Genomic DNA, 27,792 nt, shown 5'->3' on the forward strand with positions numbered 1-27,792 from the left:
CAGTGTTGGGAGCATCACCCCTTCTCCTGGTCAATGTTTTTGTTGTTGTTGTTGTTTTTAAATAAAATAATTATCCCACCCTAACCCCCTCCTCATTTCCGGAAGTCCCCACCCCGAGCCCCAAAGAAAACAGTTTTAAGAGTTAAAAATGGCAGATCAGAACTTCCCGCTGCGGTCTCGGAAGAAACCCTCGGCGGCCTGGGCCTCGCGGAAGGTGACGGTGATGGAGTTGGCGGTGATGTCGGTCACTGTCACTTCACTTGAGGGGAGCGTGGGTGTCCAGGAAGGGGGCCCCTCGACCAGGTCTGCCTCTGCTGCAGCCGTGGGACAGACGGATACACAGACAGACAGACGGGGGGGGGGGCAGCGTTGGCAACAAGGTGGGGAAGGTGGGCGTGGGTGGCCGCGTGTGAACCCCCCCTTCCACCCCTCCCACCCCCAACACCAGATCTTCCTCTTAGTCTCCAGCCAGGTCAGAGCCTAGTTCGAGGCTGGCCGCATGGGGAGAGGTCACGACATATATCTTCCCTGGCTGGACACAAGCTCCTTCCGAGCGGAACCACGGAAAGAGCTCTGGGCTAGGTGCCAGGGTACCCCACAGGCCTTGACAACTCGAGGGGCCTTGACAGCTCTGAGGGTCCCTGGGTCTGAGCCGGGGGCCGGGCCGCCTTACCCTCCTCTTCGGGGGGCTGCTCGGCAGGCTCCCACTCGCTGGCCGCCTGCAGGACGTCCTGGGCCGGTGACTCCTGCAGGAAGAGCTCCCGTCGATGGCTGTGACTCTCCACGTTGGGCCCGCGGGGCGGGAACTTCTTGCGTGAGAGCCGCAGGTACTTGTGGGCCTTGCGGGGCTTGCGGAGCGGGAAGGGCAGGGTGGGCACCAAGGGGCCCTTGTCCGCCAGCTCGGGCGCCCCCGCCTTGACCACCCCCTCGGGGCTCCCGCTGCCGAGTGGGCGCGACAGGGAGAAGCAGAGCTTCTCCTTGCCCTTGGCCTTGTGGGAGCTCCGCAGGTCCATGCTGTACAGCCGCTGCGGGGGCAAGCCAGGGCACGGCGGGTCAGCCCCACCCTCCCGCCCGCTGCCGCGCCTTGGCTCACGCCATCCCTCCCGCCCGGGGTCCCTTCCCTAAGTTTCGGGGCTCAGACCAGCCCGCACCCCACCCGGCACCACAGCCCCCAGGGCCAGGCCCAGCTCGGCCTTCATCTTGGCCCCCGAGGCGCAGCCTCATCTCAGGGGCCAGTGTTGCAAGGCGCGTTCCTTTGGTCCCCGGGAGAGGAGCAGACAAGAGGTACAGGTGGAAAACTGACCGACAGAAAACACACCTGGATTTCTGCGGCCGATAAATTAAGGAGCTATTCTTCATCATAGGAAAGGAATCTTTGCTTCTAACAGGTCCCCAAAGCTGAAACAGTCAGCTGCCAGGGAGATGGTGGGAGGCACAGAGCTCTGAAGTTTCTTGGGAGAAAGTTAACACAGCACTGGGGTGCACCATGTCACTGAGCTATAGGGATGGTGCGCTGCCGTCAGGCCGCAGACAGCCCTTGATTCCCCCAGGGCCTTCCTCAGCTCTGAGCCATGGGGGAGGGGGGGCGGGGATCCTGTCTGGGTCCAGACCCCTGCCTCATTCATGTTAAAAGGGGCTGGAGGGCATGTGCTTCCATCATTTAAAGGCTGAAGTTTTAAAATTTGTGCATTTGTCTTACTGACTCCTAGGGGCTGTTGCTGCTGCTGCTAAGTCGCTTCAGTCATGTCCGACTCTGTGCGACCCCACAGACAGCAGCCCACCAGGCTTCTCCATCCCTGGGACTCTCCAGGCACGAGTACTGGAGTGGGTTGCCATTTCCTTCTCCAGAAGGAAATTCTGGAGGAAATTTCTCCACTCCTACGGGAAATTTATACAAATCAGAGAGAGATCCTTGGTGCTAAGATGTTGAGGGCCTGGGCCATTCTGGGACAAGAGCTTCTTTGCTGTCACCAGAAGCCAAGAGTTCCCAGGAGAGAGTCAAGCCCACAGATGGGACCTGCATGTCAAACATCTCAAGCTGGGGACAGAGGTCATCACAGGTGCAAGCTCCATACTCCAGTCCTACCTGCTAATCCCCATCATGTGGCATGGGGCATGGGTGGTCATGACGATGGGAAGAGGGCTGGACTGGGAGGAGACTGTATAGCTACTGCAATGCCTCAGCACTGCAGGACTTATCCCATATGCAGCTTTATCAGAACCCATTCCTTCCGCCTGGCTCACAGGCCGAGTAAACTCTTGTACAGTTCTGTTCTTCTCTACCTCACCATGAGAGAATTACAGTTACTAATGGGTCTGGGAGCACCAGGAGTCAGATCTGGGTTTTAGTCCAGCTGTGTGACTCTGGGTACTGGCCTCCCTGAGCCTCAGTTTCTTCCATCAATGAAATGAAGCAACTATAGCAGCCAGCCTCCAAGATGGTCCCAAATATCTGCCTCTGGGAATTCACACCTGTGTGGAGTCCTCTCTATACTGAATACTGGAGTGTGGGACTTCCGAGGCTAAGTCACTAAGGACACGGTGCTTTCTCCTTGCTCTCTGTTCACCCATCCTGGGGGAGGCTAGTGGCCCTACTATGAGGCCAGCCAGCAGCCCTATGGAGAGGCCCAGTGCTGAGGAACCAGGCCTCCTGTCAACATCCAGCACTGATGTACCAGGCACATGGGTAGCCAAGTTAGGAGCAGACCCTCCAGCCCCAATCAAGCCTTCAGATGAGTGGATTTCCAGCTGACATCATGACTGTAATTTGAGCCAGAATCACTAAGGAATCCCTGATTCCTGACTGTAAGTGTTTATTGCCTTAGGTTGCTCGGTTAAGGGTTAGTTTGTTACACAGCAATAGATGACTGATACACCTTCCTTGTGGGTTTGGTGTGCAGATAAACTGTGTTCATCTGTGAAGAGCACAGAGCACAGAGCTCAGCATGGAGGTGTCTGACATGCTATCTCTTTCTCAGGACCCAATTAACAGTAAACCCCAGGGATCACCCACTGCAGGAAGGGAGACCCATCTAATCTGGCAAAAGCCTCATGTGATCTACAATTTAGAGTGGACAGGAGGCTGGACATGGCTCACACTGCACATGGACCTTATGTTTTGGCTTTAAACTCCCAGGTGGGCCTTATTAAATTAAGGACAGCAAGTATTTTTGTCATCCACATTTTGCAGATGCAAAAACTCGAGCTCAGAGACTTGCCTTGAATCACAGAACGACATCACTTTAGCCTACATCCTCTTTTCAGTGCAAACCAGCCAAGGGTAACAGAGTGCCTTTAAGACTTGGGTATACAGGCTGCCAGAGTCTTGCGGCAAAATGACACATTTCTAGGACGTTCATTCGAAGGCTATGGTTCCAGAATTCTATGAATCTCCTTTTCTTAGATTCTAACATTCCAGACTCCCCTTGTTTCCTCAACTTTCAAGTTTCTAAGGTTCTCAAATACTACAACTTTGTATTTTGGGGACTCTGAGCATCAAAAAGGCTTATTTACAAGATTCTAAGCTTTCAAAATTCTAGGATCCCATGAGCCATACATCCACCCTCCCTCCCTCCACCAGATCTCCCACCCAGGCTGTCTTCCCCTGGGCACCAGCCCAAATTCTGATTTTTCCCAACTCCTCCCATTGAATACCCACTAAGTGCCCCACCCACCCCGCCCTCCACAGTACCCTGGATGGAGCCAGAGGAGGGTTAGTAGTTTAGCAGAACTAGCCGGTGCAAAGGCACAGATGGTAGGGGCGGGGCGAGGAGGAGCAAGGGGCCCTAAGGGATGGCACCAGAGCTGGCGGGGTTACCTGCAGCAGAAGCCGCTTGGGTTTCGGACCTCTCTTCCTATACCCCGACGCTCGGTCTCTCTCCTCCCTGGGGTGCAAAGCAGATGGCAGAAGAAAAGGAAACACTGGTGACATTTAAGGGTAAGTAAGGTGTCTGCTCCACTTGGCCCTCTGCTGTCTACGGGGGAGGGGGCACCCAGCATAGGCTACCGCCCATCCTGGGGGCGGGCTCCTCCCACTGCTCTCTTTAGGCCATGATAATGGGGTGGAGTGTTCAACTCCCAGGGCTCCCTCTTCTCAACTGACTAAAGGTGAGGGCACAGCCACTGGTCCCAACTGCTGAGGTGGGACTCGGGGGGCATCTCCAAAAATATGTGGGTCTTCATGGCCCCAAGGTCAGGCCAGACCTCTGTTCTCCATGCACTGGGAACAACTCTCAGAACAATTTCCAGTTTCCACTCTTAGGAGACTTGTCTAGAAACCTCTCAATCAAATTTGCCTTGAATGGGCCCAGGGGAGCTGAGGAGAATGGCGGACGAGTCCTTCTGCATGTGAGGCTCTGCCCAGAACTCCCCGCCAATTCGGCATCTGCATGAACCTGGTGGGGAGGACGATACAGTTGCCTGTATTGTCTGGCTAGGGAAGGGGAGAAAAATTAGCTTGCATTTAGTCCCCAGCAGATGCCAGACTCTGTCAGATGCCCTCCTCACATCACACACACGCAAGGCACCACCTGAGGACGCTTACAAAGACACACACAACAACGCCAGATACCCCAACCATGTGCTGGAAGTGGTGGGACGATTCAAAGTCATTTCGCTTGACCTCATTCCACTCACGCTTTCTGAGGCCTTAGGCCAGTCTCTCAGTCTGAGCCCAGTTAAGCCAGTGGGTTCATGGCTCCTGTTTCCCTCCTCGAGGCAGTGGCTGCCACCAGCTTCCAGGCATCAGACTCCAGGGGCGCTGGGGGTGGAGCTGTCCCTCCCACCCTGTGGAGCTGGCTTCAGCAGGTCTGCCCTGGGGTCCCAGAACCAGTGTTTGAGAAAAGCACCAAGGGCATGCGATACCCAGACCAATTAGGCCTCCCCAATCCTGCAGAGTGAGAATCTAACCTCAGAGCCCGGTGCTGGGAGCCCAGGTCACCCCTACCTGACCCAGGGGACACCCTGGCTGGCCACTCTCCCTCTCTGGGCCTCAGTTTCCTGGTCTGGAGTAGGAGCTTCCTTTCTCAGCTGGGCCCTGGGGCTCCTGGGGGGAGCAAGAGGTCCCTGACATTTCTCAAAGCAGGGCGGTGGGGGCGAGGGGCGGCGTGGAGGTAGAAAGACTAAGATAATAGAGAGGAAGAGAGAGGGAAGAAAAAGAAAAAAGAGGAAGAGGAGAAGGAAATAGGGAGAAAAAAGGAAAGGGCCTTGAGAGAAAAGAAGATGTCTATTATATTTGTGTAAGTGTTGTTTATTATTGTATTTATCGCCATGTCCTGGGCACTCGGTACAAGGCACTGTTCTCAATGCTGTAACCCTCACCCTATGAGGGAGGCACAGTTTCTATCCTCATTTTACAGCTGAGGCACAGAGAGGTTAAGTCACTTAACCGATGTCACAATTCTGACAGCTTTCGCTACTGGTGAAGGTGCTGAGCTCTGGGCGCCAGGCCTGGCGAGGTCAAGCCTGGGGGCCCAGTCAGGGACAATGGGGGCAGGCCTGCAGCCTAGGCCACATGACCTGGCTTCCCACGTGTAGTGCCCAAGTTTCCGCCCTGTAACTGTGGGTGTGGGGGGAGCAGGAGGGCGAGGTGGGTGGGGGCTTCCACTCTGTCCAGTCCTGACCTACCCAGGGACCAGTCTCTGTCAGCCCTGGAATCCTCGGCCCTTCAGTGAACAGGGCTGTGGGGATTGTGGCCCCAGCCAGGCCTCAGTGTCCCCTAGGCCCCTCCCAGGATGCAGGGACTCCCTGACCAGACTCCTGAGTCCCTTAAAAACACCACAAAGCAGGTGTTAGAACAGTCATCACCCCCCTTCCACTTTCTTCTCACCAAGACCCAGAGAGGAGGAGGAAGTCAAGCCACACAGTGGGTCTGCAGGTCCCAGACAGTGGGTCTCATTTGTCCCTTAACTACTGACTTTTCTGAGTCAAAGGAACATCCAAACCCTCTCTACCAAGCCTCACAGGGCCCTGCCTGAGCTGCGCCCCACTCCTTCAGCCGCCCCTGCATGCCCCACGATACCCACCCCTGCCCAGCTCACACCACTCAGCCACCCACGCTCAGCGCCCCACTTGCCTCTGTGCTGCCCCTCAGCCCAGGGTCTCTGCGTCAGTGTGCTCTCTCCCTGGATGGTCTTCCGTAACATGCCTACTGGGCTCTTTCCCTCACTCCCTCATCTCAGGTCTCAGGTCAAACGCCAGCACCCAACCACCGGGCTGAAAGCAGCGCCCCTGTCTGAACAGCAGCCACACGTCTGCATCTATACTATCACTGGCCTACTTTTCACTGCGGGCCTCCACACTGGAATGTGAGCCCCACGAGGGCAGGGACACTTGTTGGTTTTGTGCCTTGCTGTGCCCCAGTCCCTGGAACAGTGCCCAGCACACAGGAGGACCTCAATAAAGACTGGCTGAACAAATGACAGTGTAAGCTAGGTGACCCCCAGTTACCATGAGGAAGACATTCGCACATGAGTGTCCACACTTAATGGCTCGTGAAGTGCCTTCACACACTTTTGCTCCCCACGAGAGCCCACGAAGTCAGCACTGTTCTCCCCACTTCACAGACAGGGAAGCTGAGGCTCAGAGAGGGAAAGGCCCTGCCCAGCACCTCACGGCTAGGGAGTGGCCGAGCCAGGATGCTGATCCAGGCCCTTGATGCCTGCCCAATGGTCTTACCACAATCCAGGACATTCCACAGGGTTCTCCCAGTGTCACAACCCTTTTGGATCAAGGTCCCACCAGCACTCGGGAAACAGAAAGAAGCTGTGGGACAGGAACACTGTGATTTTTAAAGGAAAGACCAGTGGGAACATTTCCTTTGAACCAGTGCAGGAGACCTCCTGGGGGAGAAGCGATCAGAAGGGGGTGGGGGGGGCACGGAGGAACAGCATCACAGGGAGTCAGGAGGCCCACCCTGATAAGCCCTAGTTGGACTGTGGACTGTCTCCCAGCCGTGAGGCTCCTGGACAAGTCCCTTAGCTCTTCAGAGCCTCGGTCTCCTCATCTGTCAAATGAGACCGTCATCCCTGTCTCAAGAGGTTACTAAAAGGAACCAAATAGAAATGACTTTATAAAATGGTCCTGCACTCTACAGGGGCAATGGGTCGGGGAGAGGCAGAAAGCATGGGCAGTCTGCTGGCAGGGAGGCTGGTAACACTAAGGCTCATCAGAAGGGAATGGCTAGATTATGCTCAAAAAGCCCTCCAACCAGGAGAAACGACATTTTCGGCAAAAGCTCTCCATTAAAGGTGTGCCCTCACAGTCCATTGGAGGAGTTGCCAATAACTAACCCACCCTCAGAACTGCAGCAGAGCACTGGCAGACACGGGAGACTGAGACTTGGCGGCAGCTTTGTCCACGGCCACCCAGCTAGGTGAGGGCCAAGCAGGAGGGACTGCAACCCAGCTGTCCTGGCTCCAAAGTCAAGCTCCCCCCAACCCCGACCTTTCTTGAGCTTCATCTGACTCGGTGAGAGGGTCTCTAGGGGAAAACTCTCTCTAGTCCATTGCTGGGCTTGACAGGGCAAAACTGACACTGCCACCCCTCACATGCAGGGCGTCTCTATGCCCGTTTTCACCTTCTTCACGGCAACAGAAAGCCCTACCTTCTGGGGCAATCGGGGCAGGTGTGGTTGGGGGTGGCTGACAATGGCCAAGAGACCGAGGCCTGGGGTGGTTAGCAGAGTGGCTGACATCACCCAGCAGCAGGAAACGGACAGGGCCCTCGGCTGCCCTGGGACCTGGTACCCAGTACCTTTCCCCGCCTGCAGCTGTCCCTGCCAGACCCGTCCCCCTGGGCCCATGACCCTTGTTCGGAGTCAAGCCAGTGACAGTTCCCCACGAAACCTCAAAGCCTGCCTTCCCCCCCAGCCCCGGGGCCGGCTGAGCCCCTTACTTCTCCTCGTAGGCCATGACCAGGCGGGGGTCCAGGATGTGTTCCTCCGGCTCCCACGTGCTGTACCTGGGGAGACAAACAAGCGGTCAGAGCTGCCCCACTTCCAACCCCACCTTCCATTCAGAGGCCACAGCTGCTGTGGGCAGGACTTGCCCCTTCCTGATCCAGCTTGTAATTGTCACCTAATCCCATAAATTGTCCCTAGCCCACCAGACTAGGTTGGGGGCCTTCTGGGGGTTTCAATACCAGAACTCCCCTCATCCTCATCACGTCACCCTAAGAATGACTTCATCCAGCTCCCAACTAGATCCCCATGTTCACCTCAGGGTTGCAAAGAGTCGGACACGACTGAGCGACTGAACTGAACTGAACTGAAAGACAGCAGGCCCCATACATCCCTGGATTCCCTTCCCATGAGAGGCAAGAGCATGTGGTAAAGAACGGGGGCTCTGGAGCCAGCCTGCCCAAGTTCAAACCCCAGCTCTGCCCTGGCTGGCGGTACAACTGTGAACAAGTGGCTCAATGTCTCCGTGCTGATCTCCCCATCCGTAAATGCTTTTTAACTGCGGTGCTGAAGAAGACTCTTTAGGGTCCCTTGCAAGGAGATCCAACTGCAAGGAGATCCAACCAGTCCATCCTAAAGGAAATTGGTCCTGAATATTCACTGGAAGGACTGATGCTGAAGCTGAAACTCCAACACTTTGGCCACCCAATTCGAAGAACTGACTCATTTGAAAAGACCCTGATGCTGGGAAGATTGAAGGCAGGAGAAGAAGGGGACGACAGAGGATGAAATGGTTGGATGGCATCACTGACTCCATGGACATGAGTTTGAGTAAACTCCAGGAGTTGGTGATGGACAGGGAGGCCTGGCGTGCTGCAGTCCATGGGGTCACAAAGAGTCGGACACAACTGAGCGGCTGAACTGAACTGAAAGGTCTCTTGCGCTGACTAAATGCGTTCAGGAGTTTAAGGCAGCAGGTGCACAGGAAGTGCTCTGTGCTTACTACTGTTGCTGTCCGTAGCCCCCCTGACACCCCAGCCCCAGTGTGGGCTCTGCCTGGCCCAGCTGCTCCCTCCCTCCTCAGCACACACCTGTATCATCAAGGCCAGCTCTGAAGGTCCCTTGTCAGATAGCAGGAAATCTGGTAAATGCTCAGAACTGTCTGGGGCAGTGATCCTACAGCGGACCCCTAGGTCTTTCCACAAGGGAGCTTCCACCACTCCCAGGCCAGACAGCATTCCAGACAGCCGGGACAGACCTGGGTAATTCCAGAGCTCAGCCATCCTTCCATCTGCATGATTATTTACTTAGTACCTGCCTTTAACTTAGCTAGCTATTTTATTTGAATAATTTTAAAAGCAAACTTTATCTAACTTCCAAAAGTGGGGGGGGGAGGATGATTCATCATAAACAGATGCTAGTACATAAAAAAATGTAACTTGAAAACATTTATATATGTATACAAATATGTATACAAATGTGTATGGGCATGTTAAAAAAAAAACAACCCAAAGCAACAGGCTGTGATTCTGGCCAAGGCTGCCCCTAGGCCTTCTGGACAAGAAGGGAAGTAAGTAGGTATTAGGGAGGTATTAGAAGGCAGAAAGAGGCTGGGCCCTGCCCCTGCCATCTTCTGACCAGCCAAGCTAAAACCTTCAACTGTCCTGGTTACTGTGAAACCTAATAGTAGTCCCGCCTATCTGAATGACAAGCTGCCCAAGAACAGACCTTTCCTCCTTTCTTTCACTGACACTTCTGCACACTTACTCTGTGTAAGGCCCCATGAACTCAGCTGTGAAGGTCTGCGCCCTGAGTGCAACATGCCCAGTACCATCCCAGCTCCTGTCCTTTTCACTTGCTGTGCGCTCCTCCTGGGGGGCCTCTTCCCCTAGTGACCTCCTCATCCTTTAAGAGTCAGGGCCCTGCCGTTTTCCCCGACATCCTCTCCAAGCACGATAAACCCTCCCCTCAGCTGCTCTCCAGGGCCTTATTGCTGTCCTTGGCACCTGCCATACATATTGATGAATCAAGCTGGTGTCCTGGCTGGCAGGTTGTGACCTCTCCCCAGCTTGCCCAGCCCAGGTCCCAGCCCCCATGTGCTCTGGGAATGGCCGTAGAAGTCCCTGCAGAGTTCTGCTCATTCTGAAGAACTGCGAAAGTGAAACTGAGATTTTTTATATATATATATAGTTTGGTAAAGGCCAAACTGAAAGCCATCAGCAGCCGGCAGAGACGTCAACCCTTCCTCCCCACAAAGGCTGAATTTCCTCAATTGTAACTAGTAAGAAGAGAGGGGGAATTTTGTGTCCCTCTGTGTCCTCTTCCTGCCCCCCCCCCATCCTCTAGCTGTGGAGTCTCCCCAGTGCTCTAGTCCCCTCTGCCCTGCCCACTTCCTCACTGCCCTGCCCACTTTTTGGTGATGTAGCTGCTGTGCGGTTTCTGGCAAGTCCCTAACCTTCTCTGTAATTCAATTTCCTCATCTTAAGAATCACCATCACCACCGCCACCACCGTAATGGTTAGGTGCCAGAGCAGACAACCGCAGGTTTTCATCCATCCCTTGTAACACCTTTATGAGGTAGGTTACAGACGCTACAGAGGAAACCGAGGCAGAGAGATGAAGCATCTTGCCAAGGTCACTGAACCAGTAAGTAGCCCGTCTGTGGTTGGAACTCAGCTGAATCTTGGAACTCAGCTGAATCTTGGCCATCCTCTCCCTTTGGGTCCTCACATGGCGAGGTACCTGGCTACCCACAGGGCTGTGACGTGTTTGGGAGAGGGGCACGGTCTGATTGCCCATGTCTTCAGTGTCTGACCCGAGGCCTGGCACACAGCGGGTGCATATTAAGGGTGAGAGTTGGCAGCAGGAGGCCTGGCCCTGCTGGGGAAAGGCGGGAGAGGGTCGCTGGACGGGGCGCCTCACCCTCTCGGACACCCTCGCCCCTCCGAAAGAGGCGGTCATCAGCAGCCCTCCGCAGTGTGGGGAGCCAGAGGCCGTGGCGAGCGTAGGCCACGCTTTGTGAACCGCCCGGGTTCAGGCAGGACAGGAGTGTGCAGCGGTTGGGACTCGGTCTCCGCGCCGCCCGTTGGGCCGGAACGCAAGGAAACCGACAGAGGGCTCCACTCCGCTGCGCCTTGGGTCCCGCCCCCAGCGGCCGGGCAGCCGCGCGGGCACACGCACGCACGCGGGCGCGCGGGCGCCAGATTACCCGGCCGACCAATGAGGAGCAGGGCGGGGGCGGGGACTGCGCGCGCCGGCTCCGAGGTAAACACGGCCACGTGACCGCCACCCCGCCCCCGAGCCAGGGTAAACAGGCTCGCGGCCGCCCCGCCTGGGCCCGGCTGCGCAGGCTACCGCAGTGCCAGGGGCTAGGCGCCCTGTAGAGCCAGGCCACCCAGCACGCCCCCACTCCGATTTAGAGCCACCCAAATGAGAAGCACTGCGCCGGGCTCCCAGAGAGACTGGCGGGGGCGGCGGTGAGCAGGTGACTCACTTGCTGGGGCCTGTAGATCTTCATCTGTGAAGCAGAGCTATCAATAGTCCATGTCTTTTAGGGGTGATGTGACAATCAGATGTGTTAAGCCACATACAGCACTTGTGGTACATAATAAAATGTGGTACATAATAAAAGCAAATAAGCGGTAATTAAGTCAATATCAAAAGCCTCGAGAGCGCAAACACACACTTGGCGAGACCAAACCCAGGACCCTGCTGCCGCTACTCAGCAGGGCCTTGGAGGAGAAAGAAGCGCCTCCTCTGTGTCTGGCACTGCTATGAACCCTTTCTTGTCTCAGGCTGCCTTCCATGGGGCTCCCTGAGGCTGGAGCCCCATTTTACAGCTGAGGCAATGGAGGTGCCCATAGTTCAAATCGTGCCACCTTTATGATCTGGGGGAGGGCCTCCTCTGCTGAGGGCTTCTGTCTCTTCATTTGTCCACTGGGTTGCCATTAGGCAAATTACTTAAGTGGGCCAATGCTTGATCTTAATAGGGGCTTATTGATATCAGCCTGGTTATTGCTGTACCCTGATACACTGATAATATCATTCCTAAAGCTCCATGGAGGCCGTCCTCCCCACAAATGGGGCAGCGTTCACAAGTGGGTAAGAACAGAGGGAAAGAAAGTATTCCCAAAGAGGGGCAGCAAGGGTCCCCGGCAGGCTGAGATGCAAGTAGGGTATCTGAGGGTCTCTGTGGGGCTGAGAGCATGTAGCTGATTATTAAGCTCCTCTGCCCTGTGCCCCCAGCCCCTCCCTGTGCCATTTGCTGTTCTTTCCAGAACAAGCAGGATAGCTCCTCTACCCCATCTGCTGGGGAGGAAGGGCAGTTATTCGTCTCCTGTTGCATTGAGAAAATAGGCAAAGCACCCAAAAGCTCAACAGGGGCCTGGCAGAGTGAGTGCTGGTTTACATCGCGGTTTCTATATTAGTAGAAGGCTCCCTGCCCAGGATGGGGAGGGTGCTGGGAGCAGGAGATTCTGACTCCCTCTCCCACCCAGGCTGGCACTGAGCTAGTGAAGGCTCCCAGGCCTGCAGGGAGCAGCCGCCAGTCCAACTACTCCACTCCCCACCCTCTTTCTCAGCCTCTTCTTTAAGCAAGGCCCCCTGAGGAGAGGAGATTAAAGTGGGTGATAAAGAAGCCCTGGTTCTCCTCCTTCTTCCTGTGACTGAATCTGTTGTCCCCCAAGTGAAATGGGGTGGCAGTGGCTGGCATAAAGTGGGTACCATGCTGCACTGTGTTGGTAGTTATATTACTGTAATGACCTCTCCTCTCTGGGGGCCTCGGTTTCCTCATTTGAAACATGAGAGGACTGATCTAAATGAGGGCTAAGGCTACTTTAGATGGGAGTAGAATCCCCAGACCCCTCTACTGGCTGGTAAGAGACCTAGGAGCCCAGTTGTGTAACTTACTATTAATAGCAAACATTTACTAAGTGCCTTGTCTGGGCTAAGCATGCACTAGATACTCCATATCTATCATCTAAATCCTCACATCACATCTGTGTTGGAGATGAGGAAGCAGAGATTCTGCTCTGCTGGGGACCTGTCCAAGGGATCCGAGCTGTTGAGCTGTGAACAGGGACCAAAGTGTGAGGAAGTCGGAGATGCCCCAGGTCTTCTGGCCACACAGGACTCCTTGAACTCCTGTGGTGGGTCACAAAAGGTAGTGAGGGCCCATCTGGTGGTCTCAGCATGTTAGGGAACAAGTGGGCCCCAGGGGCATGGGCATAGGCCAGCAGAACTATGCAGGGACCACTCTTGGAATGCCAGGTTCTTCCCCTGACCGAAGTTCTGATGGGCAGACATACTCATTCAGGATAAATAAAAGTGGGCGAAGGAACTTGAAATAGACAAATACATCTGTTTAGAGAAGGGAGTCTACACAGCAGGAAAAACAGCCAACAATGCCTTGAAGGCCAACAGGCTAGTGTCCACAGTCCAATGCAATGTCTTCTGGTGCAGAAGCTAAGAGGGAAGTGAGTACCCAGGGAGTATGCCCACTCTGAGTACCTTCCTTTTCTAGTTTTCCACCTCCTCTTACTGCCCCTTCACCCAGACTGGAAGCCCACTTCTCCTCTGCCTAGTGGAGGAGGGGATTATCCTTCAGTCTCAGGGTGTTTGGGAAAGGGCAGCAGGGGCAGCAGGAATGGATGAGTGGATTACCTCGTTGGCCAGCCACTAGCCCTAATCATCAGGATGCTGCAGGCCATCTGGGACACACCCCAGATCTTTCACCCCACAAAGTGAAGAAGCCTATGAGAGGAGAGCTGGGCCTGGACTACTGAACCCATTTTGCAGAGAGGGAAGCTGAGGCAGCACGGCTGTTTTCTCCTCCGCTGTGTCTCTCATCACCATGTGTCCAAGACACTCCCAGGACCCAAACATCAGGTCACCCCCAACAGCAACACAGCAGAAAGTCCCTGGCACAGACAGCAGGGGCTCTGGAACCAGGGGGGATTCCAGGAGTCATCTCTAGGAAGTGAGGCAAGGAGGTGGGGTGCCCACAGACCAATGGGGAGGCCCCACGACCTGCTCATTCCCTCTCCTCCCCCCAACAGCTCCTGCTGGGAGGTGATTGGTTGGTGAGAAGGTTCCTGATTCGGCCTCAGCGGGAGAGGTGGGGCAACCGGGAGAGGTCCTAGACCCAAGGTGGCCTGCCTCCCAACTGGGAGATGGAGGAGGCACAGAAGAGGGGCTCAGTTCAAGCCCCAACTCTGCCTCCCCGTGCTGTGTGACCTAAAGCAAGCTGCTTACCTTCGCTGAACCTGTTTCCTCATCTTTAGAGATGAGGACCACAGCTGTCTCACATGTCTGTAGGGGAACCTGCTCTGTAGACTGGAGAGTGCTATCCAAAGGTGACTCTGTCCCCAGCTCTGTGGCACTGAGGACTCATGCCCCACTGGCTAAACTTGTCTTGCTCAATGCCACAAACTCCCACCTGGCACTGGTACATGCTGCAGCTTGAGGGCCCCTCCACTTTGCAGGTGGCCATTTCTGAAGCCAAGATGCTGGGTCTTCACCCGCTAAATGCCAGGAGAGGCCAGAAGCAGGGGAGCAGAGGCTCCAACCAGAAGATGGAGCACAACTCTAAAGAGAAGCTGGCACCCACCTTGACCCTCATATGCTCCAAATCCCTCAGCTGGCAGAGGGGAAACTGAGGCCTAGAGAAGAGGATGATTTAATCAAAGTCAGCTGGCCAATTACTAGAGCAGCTGGAGTGAAAAGCGAGGCAGCAGAGAGGGGAAAAGGCAGATGGAAGGATGTACAGGTAGGCAGACAGACACACACACAAAGGAGTCTTACTTTGGGGGCCATCCTTTCCACTTCACCAAGTATTCGACTTTACCCTGGGAAGAAAGAGAGAAGGAGACACAGTGAGATACACAGATGCCCCTAGGACCACTTGCAGGGCTGAAGGCCCAGTCCCTTCTGCAGACGGAAGTCCCCCAACACATATACACAAGATCCCCATCAACCGCTCCATGTCCATCCCAGACCGTCCTCCCTGCTAGAGCACAGGAGTGCACTGGGCCCTACACACCTCAGGGTACACACTTGTGGTACAAGCTTGGAGCCCATGTCACGTGTGGGGAGTGTGCATAGCCAAAGATCCAGTGTCCAGTGTCCCAGTGCAAAGACCATAATTCTCTTTCTTTTTTAAATTAGAAGACTCTCCAAGTCCTAGAAAACTCCTCGTTGGGGAGTCCCCCAGGCCTCTAGCCCCATCAGCCCCATCCCTGTGAGACAGTGCCTCTGGCCCAGAGGAGACAGGCTAGTTGACTGCAAGACTCTCAACTTACTCTCAAGTCAAAAGACCCTGGCAGGACCCCAGAGAAGGCGGACAGTCCATACCGTGAGAAAGGGTGCTCATCCCTCCCTCCAGGAGTGAGAAAATAAGAGCCAGGTCCCTCCCTTCCGCACAGGTGACAGGGGCCTTTAAAAGTTCCTAGTCCAACCCCATCTGACAGGTGATGCCCCTCCACACTAGAACTTTTAAGACCAAGATAATGTCATCTCCTCAAAGAGGCCTGCCCTGGCCACCCTCCGTCCCACCTTACAGTTCTCTTTCTGTGTGACACACAACCCCAGTGGCAAGCATCTGTTTACTTCCTCTTTTGCTGCCTGTCTCCTCTACTAGAGTGCCAGCTCCACAAAGGCTGGAGCTCCCTCCCCTAGCACTTAGACTGGTGCCTGGTATATAAGAGGTCCTCAAAATTTTGAATGAATGTGAAAGGAACAATGCTGCTCACTCTCTGGCACTACCTCCTCCTGCCCCATGTAGGAAGGGGTAATTAATGTACGTGCTTAGGCTACACTGCATCGAAAGCATTGGGTTTTGAGGAACAAATTCAAATTGAGGAAACCCTGAGGGAAGGGAGAAGAAGGGGCAGCCCGACATGAAGACAAAACTCAACCCCAATGGAGCTGGGGCAAGAAAAGAAAAGGTCATGGCCTACCTTGACCCCATCACCCATAGCCCAAGATACCAGGGCTGAGTTTTCTCCCCTGAAAGATGAGTTGGCAATCAGCCAACTTGAGCTCCTGCTCTGCACTTATCTCTAACTTACTGTGTGACCTTGATCAGGTCACTTCCCCAGCCCGGGCCTCAGTTTGTGCCTCCATCAAATGGGAGGAGGTGAACTCCCAGCCCTGCCGCTAGAGCCTCCCAAGGGGCGGCGGGGAGGAGATAAAAGGGCAGTGGTTTTAAGTGCTGGGACAGGAAATTTCCCCAAAGCCTTCCAGTCCCAACTTCCAGCCAGGGGCCAGACTACTTTGCAAACGTGTGCACCGGAAATGGGCACGGCCAAAGTCCAGGCCCGAGGCGCGGGGACCGAACCCAGCAGAACAGATGCCTCCTTAAATCGCTGGGTGTATGTTTTGGAGGCGAAGGCAAAGGGGGAGGAGCTTTGAGGATGCCGAAGCGCCGTAGGCGGCTTCACCAAGCCGCCGGGCGGGGCTGGGAGTCGGGGAGGGGAAGACTGAGGGGGTGTGCACTGGAAATGGGGGAGAGACGGGGAGGTGGGGGTGTGGAGGGGATCGGAAAAGGTCGAAGTCCAGCAGCTAAACTTAAGAAGCGGGAGGAGGCTTTTCCAAAGCTCCGCCTCCAACTTCAAAGGACTTGGCACCAAGAGTACGGAGTCCTGAGTTCGAGACCCAGCTCCGATGCGAACACACGAGGCAAGCCGTTTCTTCAACTTGGGCCTCAGTCTCCCCATATTTAATGAGGGGAGGATGACAAAGGATAGCGTTCGGGGTCCCTCCAGTCCGATCCTAATCTCCAGCTCTGGCTGGCTCAGCTGCCCCCAGCATCCTGGGGCGACAACTTTTAATTCTACTCTCCCTACAAGGTGGCGGGGGAAACTGAGGCACGGGCTGGGGATACGGGCCCGGCAGCGCGGGGCTGCCTGGGTCCCCCCGCCCCCACTTTCTCCCTCGCCTCCAGAGTAGAGGGGACAGTATTGGGGACAGAAGGGGACCCCACAGGGGTCCTGGGAGCCGCCCCCCGGGCAGCCTCACCTTCCGCACGCGCTTCTTCCGGATGCTCTCTACGGCGAACACCTGCTCGCCGATGGCTGACAGCTCCATGCGGGGCGGCGGGCGAGCGGGCCCGGGGCCGGGCCGGGCCGGGGGCGGAGCTGCGGGGCCGCGGCTGCGGCGCGCGATGCTCGGGCCGGCGGGGTCCCCGTCACCCTCGCCCGGGCGCGCACGCGCACGCGCACGCGCGCACACCCCCTCGCGCTCCCTCACGCCGCCGACGTTCCATTTTTGAACCTGCGCAACGTTTTCCTCGGCGCGAGCGAGCCGGCGGGCGAGCGCGCCGGGCAGGGGCGGGGCGAGGCGGGGCGGAGCGGGGGCTCGGCTCTCGTCTAGCTGGCCACGCCCCCTGGCTCCGCCCCAGTTGGCCCCGCCCCCTCTGGAGGGCCGCCTCTGGGCCTCGCGCGCGGCGTGTCTCTCTCCAAAGCCGGCGGCCCGCGGGACTTATTTGGCGCGGGCGCCGCTCGGCGAGAGTGTTGGAAGAGATATTAACACTCAGGAGTGTTTTCTAAAGTCCTCCCGGTGACTCTGAGGGTCTGGAAACGGCCTGGCCCCGGTTGGGCATATGAGGACCTGGGGGAGAGCGGTGAGGCCATTTGCCTCGCCTCTCACAAAGAATAGACGAGGTCGCGGCGCGGACCCTCGGGCGTCAGGAGGGCGGGGACCGCCAAGGTTTCCCAACCTGTCAGGGCGTCTCAGTACCACGGTCTCTCTGGATCCCGGCTCGGGAGCGGCGTGGCTTGCCAGTCCTGAGCAGGCGCCTCCGCGTCCATCCTTAACGTCCGTCTGTCCGTCCGGGCGGTTGTGCTGAGACGCCCAGTCCCCACGCGGCTGCTGCCTCCAGGGCCCCCGCTAGGCAATACTTGGCGGCAGGCATGGCCGCGGCGAATCTAAGGTGCGCAGCGGGACGGATTTTGACTCCACGCAGCCCCAAGTCCCCAGTCACACGCGCTTGACACTCTGCACGTAGTAGGTGTTCGGGTCTTTGTGGAATGAATGGATCCTGAGGTCTCAGACCAATCCATTCATTATCCCCATCCACTCCAGTCCGGTTCTGTCTGTCCTAAGACGCCAGCTTTCGTCCTCACTAGGAACCCGAGTCATCCATGCCACTTGGGCTCCCAACCGCCTGCCTGCATTGACCCCTCAAGTACTACCTCTCTGACCTCCTCCCCCCACAGCCCTTGTCCTTTCTCTGGACTGCAGCAGCCGCCTTCTCACTGCCATGCCCTCGGAGCCTGAGTCCGCAGTGCCAGAGTGCGCGTTCTAAAATGCACATCTGACTGGATCACCCTAGTGCTTTAAGACCTTCCATAGCTCCCTGTGCCCCTCAGAATAAAGTCCAGACGCCTCTGCCTGGCGTCCGGGATAGAAAAAGAGAAAAGAAAAAGAAATGATCTGCACGGACTTTTTATCAGGAGCAACGGAAGCCCGAAGGCAATAGAATGATACATCTAAAGCACTGAAAGAAAACAACCGTCATCTTAGAAACTGAGTGAAATTTTATTTCAAGATTTATGTACCCAGTGAAAATGTCTTTCCAGAACAAGGGGAAATAATAACATTTACAGACTTTGCCAGTAGCAGACCCTCCCTAAAGGAAATTCCAACGGAAGGACTTCAGGCTGGAGGAAGATGATCACAGACAAAGGTCTGATGCAACAGAGAATAAAGAACAATGAAGAGCACTGATAATACAATAACAATGTCTTCTGGATAAAAATAGAATTAAAAAACACAACAATGGCATAGAACTTGGGTGAATGGATTAAAGTGTTCCAAGATCTTTCTATTCCTCCGGAGGAAAACAAAAATAGATAGCAAATATACTTAAACTCTGATAAATTAAGACTGTAAGTTGTCATTAATAAGGTAAAGAGAATGCAGTATATAGTATTTAGCCAAATTATTAGAGGGGGAAAACAGAATGAGAAAATCAATCCAACCAATCCTAAAACAAGCAAAAATGGAGAGAAAAATACAAGATAGGTGGGACAAATAACAGTTATAAATTCAAATGTACTATAAAACAATGCAAGTGGACTAAATGTTGTAGTTAAAATACGAAGATTACCAGGCAGGATAAAAACCCAACTACTTGCAATTTACAAGACATCCACAAGAAACATTTCCAAAACATAAGGAAGGACACTGAAAGGGTGAAAGGAAATGCATGGTAAAAAAAAAAAAAAAAATTCTTATAATACAAAGGCTAAGGAAAAAAAGACTGGTGCAGTTATTTTAGTATCAGAAAAAAATCACTAGAGATAAAGAAGGTCAATTCATAATGAAAATGGTCCAACTGACCAGAAAGGAAGAACAATTTCAAATTCATGTATAAATACCATAGTCTTAAAATATAAAAAAACGAAGATGAGAACTATACAGAGAAATAGACAAACCCACAATTACAATGGGAGATTTAAAAATACATCCTTCTGTAATCAACAGAACAAGCAGAAATATGTTCAGTGAAGATAATATTTAAGAAACTTGACTAGGGGACTTTCACAGAACAGTGTAGCTACAAGTGCAGAATACTCTCAAGACATAGGAGATATTCACAAAAGCAGCAAAGTTAAGAGCAGAAAGTAATCAGCAAAAGCAAAAGTTATTTCTATGAAAACACTAGTTGTATTGAATTTTCCCATGAACAGAGGAGCCTGGTGGGCTACAGTCCATAGGGTTGCAAAGAGTAGGACACAGCTGAAACAGCAGACAGGCATATCTCAATTTGAAAATCCTGGGGAAAATGCTACCACTCATTAGCAATAAACACTGCAAAACAAAAGAAAAAAATCAGTTAACGTAATTCACCATTAGTTAAGGAAGAAAGACATATTGTTATTAAAAAAGATACAAGGAACGTTCAAGATCTGTTTATGTTTTAAAACCTGTAGCAAATTAGGAATACAAGGGAGTGACTTTATCCTGGTAAAACTATCTACAAAAATCCTACAGCAAATATACTAATTAAATATTCTAATTAATAGTGAAATGTTGAGATTAGTAAAAAGGCAAGGATGATTGCAATCCCCATTTCCATTAAACATGGCACAGAATATTCTAGACCTGTGTTATCCAATATGGTAGCCACTAGCCCCCTATGACTACTGAGATCTTGAAATGTGACTGGTCTGAATTGATGTGTAAGAGTAAAATTAAATACATGTTGAATTTTAAGTAGTACCAAAAAAAACCCCCACCATAAAATGGTCTCATTAATAATTGTATATTGATTACATATTGAATATTTTAATACATTGGGTTACATGAACTATTTTACAAAAATTCATTTCATCTGCTTTTTAACATTTTTAGCATGGCTATTAATTTTAGTTTTAAAATATACCTGAGGTCTGCATTTATGACTTACATTAGATTTCTTCTGAACAGTGTTGACTAGACAGTAAGATAATAAAATGAAACTAAGGGAAAAGGATTAGAAATAAACAAAACTGTCACTATTTTCTGGTTTTGTGTAGAAAATCCAAAAGTTTCTTCAAAATACTATTAGAGTTGAAAAGAAAAGTTAGCAAAATTGTTGGATTAAAAAAGTCAGTATACAAAAATCTGTTGTGTTTTGTATTCCTCTATGCAGCAGTAAATAATCAGAAAATATCACTTTTAGTATAATAAAAATATGTAAAGGACCTAGGAATAAATCTACTGATTTATACATCTAGGTCCTTATGGAATAAAATCATAAAATTTCATTGTGAGACATTAAAGACTATCTAAAAATGGAGAGTTAAACCATGCTCATGGATTCAAAGACCTAGTCCTGGAACCATGATGATTCTCCCCAAATCGGTCTAAGTCAAGAGTCAAGGCAAGCCTAATCAAACTCACCACAGGAATTTTGGGGGAACTGGATTAACTGAATGTAAAATTTGTATGGAAGTGCAAAGGGCAAGGTGCCCTTGAAGGAGCTAAAGAGAGAGAAGCTGGTGGTAATGAGATCACCCCTAGCGGATACCAAGACATTAGCTAAAGCAAATAAGACAGTGAACTATTGACACAAGAACAGATAAATAGGACAGTGAAACCAAAATCAAAGCCCAGAGGACTAACCACAGACAGATCGATCGATCTAGAGAGAAGGAGCAAGAGGCTGAAACTGCTGGTCAGTGGGTATGAGCTTTTCAGTAAAGGGTAACTGGAATTATCAATTCTCCATATGGGGGGGGTGAAATTAGACCTCCCCCTCCCCCCAAATTAACTCCAAGCCTCAATGTGAAAGGCAAAACTCTGAAATTTTTAGAAAATAATATTTTAAAATATATTTATTAACATGAGGTAGAGGCTAATTTCTTACATGAGAAACAGTGTAAGTCACATAGGAAACTGTTAATAACTTCAGCTACATTCAAGAACGTTCTTTTTCAAAAGACTGTATGTAGAGAGTGACAAGAGAAGACAGTATTTAAAACACCATAAATGAACAAAGGAGAATATGTAAGGAATTCCTGTGAACCTGTAGGAGGATAGACAACAAATTAGAACAGAAATCCAGGAGCGGGGAAGGTGGGCAAAGTCTGGAACAGGCACTTGTAAAGAGGAAACACAAGTGATCAGTCAAATGAAAAGGCATTCACGCTCACAAGTGATGCAAATACAAAGCTGCAATGAGATATAGCTTCACTCCGACTTGCTAAGCAAGGATTGTAAAGGCTGATAATGGCAAGTCCCGACAAGAACTCTCATATCTTTCTGGTGAGAACAGAAGTGGACTCAACCACTTTGGAAGTCAGTTTAGCGCGACTGAGTAATGGAAGCCTGCACATCGCCTGGGAGCCAGCAGTTTGGCTCCCAGGGACACATGTGAGGATGATTTTTGCACATGGGCAACAGAAAACTCATTTTAAAATGTTTGCGGGAAGGACATTTGCAAAATCTTGAACCTGGAAACAGCCCCAACATCCACTAGGCTGGGCAAGTCTGGAATATTCACACACTGGATTATTACCCAGCATTGAAACTGAGTAAACTACGTACAGTGATACACATCAGGGTGAATGAGTCTTTCAAAATAATGTTAAGCAAAAGAAGTAAGAATATAAACCATACGGTGCCACTCACATAGAGTTCAAAACCAGGCAAAGCTAAATACTACTTTGTACAGGGATGCAGGTGTGGATGGTAAAAACTAATGCTGCTGCTGCTGCTGCTAAGTCACTTTAGTCGTGTCCGACTCTGTGCGACCCCATAGACGGCAGCCTACCAGGCTCCTCCATCCATGGGATTTTCCAGGCAAGAGTACTGGAGTAGGGTGCCATTGCCTTCTCTGAAAAACTAATGAGGGAACAAGAAAATTATGATTGCGGAGAGTGGAATAGTGGTTTTCTTTTGGGGAGACATGTGAAAGTGGATGCAAGGGAACACACGGTTCTGGTGAAGTCCCCTTTTCTGATTTGAAAGCTGTTTATGTGGATGTCAACTTTATTATTATTCTTTGAATGTCCATAAGTTTTATACACTCTTGTTGTAAGCATGATGTGTCACAATCCAAAAATTAAATTTAAAAGAAATCTTTCTGAAACTATAGCTAGGGACCAGACTCTACAGGGCATTTTAGACTGTGTTAAGGATTTTTGTCTTTATGTTAAAAAGTACTAGATTATTTAGGAAAAATTGCAGCTGAAAGAGCAATATAAAGAATAATAGAAAAACTGACTCAAAATAATTCAGGGTATAAGATAACTTTGGGATGAAACCTCTTCATAGATATTTTAGGAGATCCCACATGTGAAAAGCAGAAACAAGCTGCTTTGAGAAGGTAACACTCAGAAAATAAGAAAAAATTCTTGAACATAAAAAATTGCTGAAATTTAAAAAATGAACAGAGGAGTTAGCGGATTCTAGAATATAGAACCCCAAAAATGGAGAATATGAAAGAAAACACAAAAGCTAAAAGGAATCTATGGGGTCTGACATCTGTATCAGGAGTTCCAGAAAGAGAAAGCAGGGAAAGCAAAGGGGAGGAAATGACCAAATAGAAAAGAATTTCCCAGACGTGAGTAGAGACACGGCCATCACGTTGAAAGGATTTATCAAGTGATGAGCAGGGTAGACACACACTAACCAATGTCTGAACATCAGGATAAAAAGAATATTAATTTAAACGCTTTCTGTTTAAAAAAGATTGCAAAGAAAAGAATACAAATCAGTCTGGCATTGCCAGTAACAGAGGCCAGAAGACAGCAGAGAAAGGTCTTTGAATTCTAAAGGAAAATTACTTTGAATCTAGAAGTATATGCCTTCTGGGCCAGTTTAAAATGTTCTATTCAACAGAAATTATGACTTACAGTGCTATAAACAAATGAGAGGCTACTCTTCTCATCTAACCAGATAAGGAAGCATTGCTTGCTTGTTTAGTAGATCAGATACATCAGGGACAGCATCTCTGTGACTCCACAGGCTTTTAGCTTATATTTGTTGCCATCTGGTGATAAGATGACTGCTTGGGCTCCAGACAACACACCCATGTTCCTTTCGAGAAGGAGGGTAGAGGGTGGTGCCATGTGCCTATGTTCCCTTTTATCCTGATTTTAGCAGGAAAACAAAGCTTACCCAGAGAAACTGCTTATGGTTCAGTTGCCAGAAATGTGTTGCAGAGCTTCTCCCGGTTGCCAGAGATTCTGAGAAAACGGGTATTCAGCCAAATTACATTGCTGCCTCATACACAGAAAAGGGGCAAGAAATAAATAGGGAAATGGATACCAGGTAGGGAACTAACAGGTTAGCTTCACTAGCCAACCTCAATGTGAGGGCTAAATAAGACAATTTTCAGACATACAAGAACTCTGAAAATTTAATTCCTGAGCATCCGTCATTAGGAAATTATTTGAGTATCTACTTCATCAAGAATGGCAAGGTATTACTCAGGGTAAGTAAGGCTAGCTATTAGACCAAGACACGCACACAGAGTCTCAGTAGTTAAATACACCAAGGATTCATTTCTTGGCCACCTTGGAGCCAGTGAGGGTTACTGAGGCCATGGAGGGGCCAGAGGAGGCTAGGGGCTGAGGGAGTCTGCTCTACATATTAGTTTAGGACCCAGACTTCTTCCATCTGTGTTCTCCACAGGAACATCAAGCCAGATAACAAGGGGAGAGAGTAAATAAGACACATTATCTTCACAGAAGTCTAATAAACCTCCCAAGCACATTCCATTGGCAAGAACTAACTATGCATGTGACCCAATGCAGGTGGAAAGAAGTGGGTCATCACCAGGTGCCAAAGAAGCAGAGAAGCTGGTGGGCTTTGGTCAGTAGCTGCAGTCTCTGCACAGGATGGGTACCGAGAGGAAGCTGTAGGAGATGAAGCAAAGAGATTTATCTAGGAGTCCAGTGGAAAGCTTCTTTGGACAGCAAAGAGATCAAACCAGTCAATCCTAAAGGAAATCAACCCTGAATATTCATTGGAGGGACTGATACTGAAGCTCCAATACTTTGACCACCTGGTGTGAAGAGCCAACTCATTGGAAAATCCCCTGATGCTGGGAAAGATTGAGGGCAGGAGGAGAAGGGGGCGACAGAGGATGAGATGGTTGGATGGCATCACCTGCTCCATGGACATGAGTTTGAGCGAACTCCAGGAGATGGTGAAGGATAGGAAGCCTGACGTGCTGCAGTTCATGGAGTTGCAAAGACTGAGCAACTGAACAACAACCAGTGGAAAGAAATTTCAGGAAAATACCTGTTGCAGCAAGCCTAGAAAGCAATTTTCATGTCTCGTGGGTAACCTAGGAGTGGAATTATTGGACTGTAAATGGCAACTTTCTAAGAACCTGTCAAATTGTTCTCTATAATGGCTGGACTATTTTACATTCCCATCAACACCCAGAGATCCATTGCTCCATGTCCTTGCCAACACTTGATATCATCAATCTTTTCCATTTTAGCTATTAATTGCAGGTATACTGATAGAGAATTTGCATTTCTCTAATGCTATTGATATTGAGCATTTTTTCATATGTTTATTTGCATAGCTCAGTTGGTAAAGAATCTGCCTGTAATGCAGGAGACTCCAGTTCGGTTCCTGGGTTGGGAAGAACCCCTGGAAAAGGGATAGGCTACCCACTCCAGTATTCTAGGGCTTCCCCTGTGGCTCAGCTGGTAAAGAATCCCCCTGGAATGTGGGAGACCTGGCTTAGATCCCTGGGTTGGGAAGATCCCCTGCAGAAGGGAAAGGCTCCAATATTCTGGCCTGGAGAATTCCACGGCTTGTATATAGTCCATGGGTTTGCAAAGAGTCGGACACGACTGAGCGACTTTCACTTTCACATCCTCTTTGGTAAAATGTGTCTTCAAATATTTTGCCCATTTTGCAAATCAGGTTCTTTGTCTGATTTTCAGTTTATAAGAATTCTTTTAATATCCCAAGTCCTTCATGAGATATATGTTTTGCAAATATTTCCTCCCAGACAGGCTTGTCTTTTCATTTTCTCAATGGTGTCTTTCAAAGAACAAAAGCTTTTACCTTTAGATATGTGATTCATTTTGAGTTACTTTTTGTCTAGGATCAGGTTCATTTTTTTCCACATGGTTATCCATCTTGTCAATTTCTACCAAAAAAGACTGATAGAATTATTAAGATTATTTTGAATCTGTAATTTGATTTGGAAATGACTGACATTTATATATATGTAATTTCATTAATTTATTTTTGGCTGTAGTTGGTCTTCGTTGCTGCACGGGCTTTTCTCTAGTTGTGGTGAGTGGGGGCTATTCTCTACTTGTGGCAGGTGGGCTTCTCACTGAGGTAGCTTCTCTTGTTGCAGAGCTCAGGCTTTAGGGCGAGTGGGCTTCGGTGGCTGCGGCACATGGGCTCCCGGGCTCTAGAGCACAGGCTCAATAGTCGTGGTGCACAAGCTTGGTTGCTCCACGGCATGTGGGATCTTCCCGGATCAGGAATCGAGCCTGTATCTCCTGCATTGGCAGGCAGATTCTTTACCGCTGAGCCTCCAGGAAAGCTCCTAACTGACATCTTATTATTAAGTTTCTCAATCCATGAAAATGTTATGCCTCTCCATTCAATAGCATTGAACATTTAGTTTTCATTGATTTTTTTTTCCAAAATGTCAAAATTGTCAGCAATGTTCTGTAGTTTCAAGGGTGCCGTTGCTACACATCTTTGTCAGAGTTATCCTTAAGTGTTTCATGCTGTTTTAAGTGGTGTTTTAAAGTTTTAGTTTCCAATTATTCATGACTAGTATATACAACTAAATTTGATATTTTGTATTGACCTGTATCATACAACATTGCTAAGCTCATTTATTAGTTCTATTAGCTTTTTTTGTAAATCCCATCCAGTTTCCTGTGTAGGTAAGCTTGTCTGTGAATAAAGAATTTTCCTTCACATCCAGTCTGTATGCGTTTCTTTTTCCTGCCTTGTTGCACTGGCTAAGACATCCAATGCAGTGCTGACTAGAAGCATAGAGGGCAGACATCTTTGCATTTTTCCTGATATGTGGGAGAAAGCACTCAGGTCTTTATGATATTAGTTACAGATTTTTTGGAAGACACCCTTTATTAAATTAGGAGGGCTTTCTTCTATTCCCCGTTTGCTGAGAGTTTTTATTATAACAGTGTTGAATTTTGTCAAATACCTTTTTCTACACCTATTGGGATGAGCCTATGGCTTTCCTTGTTCATTAACAGGGTGAACTAACATTTGACTTCTAAATCAATAATAAAGTCAAATATATTTTTAAGTTTTACTTTTTAGTAGAAAAATAGATACTCTCAGGCCCTGAGGAGTGTCTCAGACTCTCCTTCTGACTCACTTCCGACTCATCTCTCAATTCCACCCTTTTCTCCCAACCCTTGGGGTCACCACCACTACTACCACCCTCTCAGACCAAGCCACCAGAACCTCGCACTTCAGTCCTTGCCACCTCTTTCATCTGGCACTGTAGCCAGAGTGACCATATCCTTCCCTACTAACCACTTGTGATATTGTGATTCTAATAAGAAATATCAATTTGGTTTCCCCATTTCTGACACAGAGCTCCTAAAACCCTTGGAATTTCCTAAGTGATAAGAGTGATAAAGGTGTCCTGATATTTATAACAAACTTCTTTCAACCACATCTGAGTTTATCTTCATAGGGTGACGTCTGGAAAGTGACTAAAGGTAGGGACTGGTTGCCAAGGAAACTAACCAGAGGCTTACAGGGTTGGAGCTTTTAGCTCCAAGGAAAGAAGGGCTGAAGGTTGAATCAATAGCAAGTGGCCACTGATTTAACCAATCATGCCTATGTAATGAAGCCTTCATAAAACCGCAAAAGCATGGGGTTCAGAGATCTCTGGACTGGTGAATACCTGGAGGTCTTGTGTGAATAGCACCCCCAAAGAGAGCATGGAAGCGCCACACCTCTTCCCCGTACCTTGCCCTGTGCATCTCTTCCACCTGGCTGTTCCTGAGTTGTATTCTTTTATAATAAACTGGTTGTCCAGTGGGTAAGCTGTTTTCCTTAATTCTGTGAATTGCTCTATTAAAGTAATCAGTCCAGAAATAAGGGGCTATGGAAATCTCTGACTTACGGCTGGTGGTACAGAAGCACAGCTGACAACCTGGACTTACTATTGGTTTCTGAAATGAGGGATGGGGTGGGGACGGCTGGCCTTGTGGGACTGAGCCCTTGACCTATGGGATTTGACGCTGTCTCAGGGTAGAATTGTTCACTGTTTGGTGGTGCTGGAAAAACACACAGGATCACCGTTCAGTGGCTCTCAGTTCAGGGCCTCTATACATACGCTGTTCCCTTCGTGCCTTTTTCCCCCTGTCCCTCCTCTGATTGCTAAGGGCCTAAGCCAGTCACTATTGTTTCCAACCTTCAAAATGAATCTCAAACAT

The 27,792-nt window shown here is 50.3% G+C and overlaps 1 protein-coding gene and 1 long non-coding RNA gene across 4 annotated transcripts; one reads left to right on the forward strand and one right to left on the reverse strand.

Moving 5' to 3' along the window:
- CBX7 (chromobox 7) lies at positions 1–17,196 on the reverse strand. Of its 3 annotated transcripts, none has more exons than XM_081590173.1 (6): positions 16,913–17,196; positions 14,699–14,742; positions 7,894–7,959; positions 3,818–3,884; positions 674–746; positions 1–314 (listed from the first exon to the last, which is right to left on the reverse strand). In XM_081590173.1, exons 1-6 carry the CDS (start codon positions 16,979–16,981, stop codon positions 157–159), a joined length of 477 nt encoding a protein of 158 aa, XP_081446299.1. In that variant the 5' UTR covers positions 16,982–17,196; the 3' UTR covers positions 1–156. The 3 variants fall into 3 exon arrangements, with proteins under 3 accessions (XP_081446299.1, XP_081446298.1, XP_081446297.1); XM_081590172.1 differs by having other exon boundaries at positions 1–311; positions 674–1,025; XM_081590171.1 differs by having other exon boundaries at positions 674–1,025.
- Positions 10,360–26,295, forward strand: LOC145545512 (uncharacterized). The gene is made up of 2 exons (XR_014082128.1): positions 10,360–10,543; positions 24,020–26,295. It is a non-coding gene; the product is annotated as an uncharacterized LOC145545512 (long non-coding RNA).
- The last annotated feature ends 1,497 nt before the right edge of the window (positions 26,296–27,792 follow it).

Source organism: Giraffa tippelskirchi, chromosome 4 (assembly GCF_054371585.1).
Source record: "Giraffa tippelskirchi isolate mGirTip1 chromosome 4, T2T-mGirTip1v1.2.pri, whole genome shotgun sequence".
NCBI classification, from domain to species: domain Eukaryota; kingdom Metazoa; phylum Chordata; class Mammalia; order Artiodactyla; family Giraffidae; genus Giraffa; species Giraffa tippelskirchi.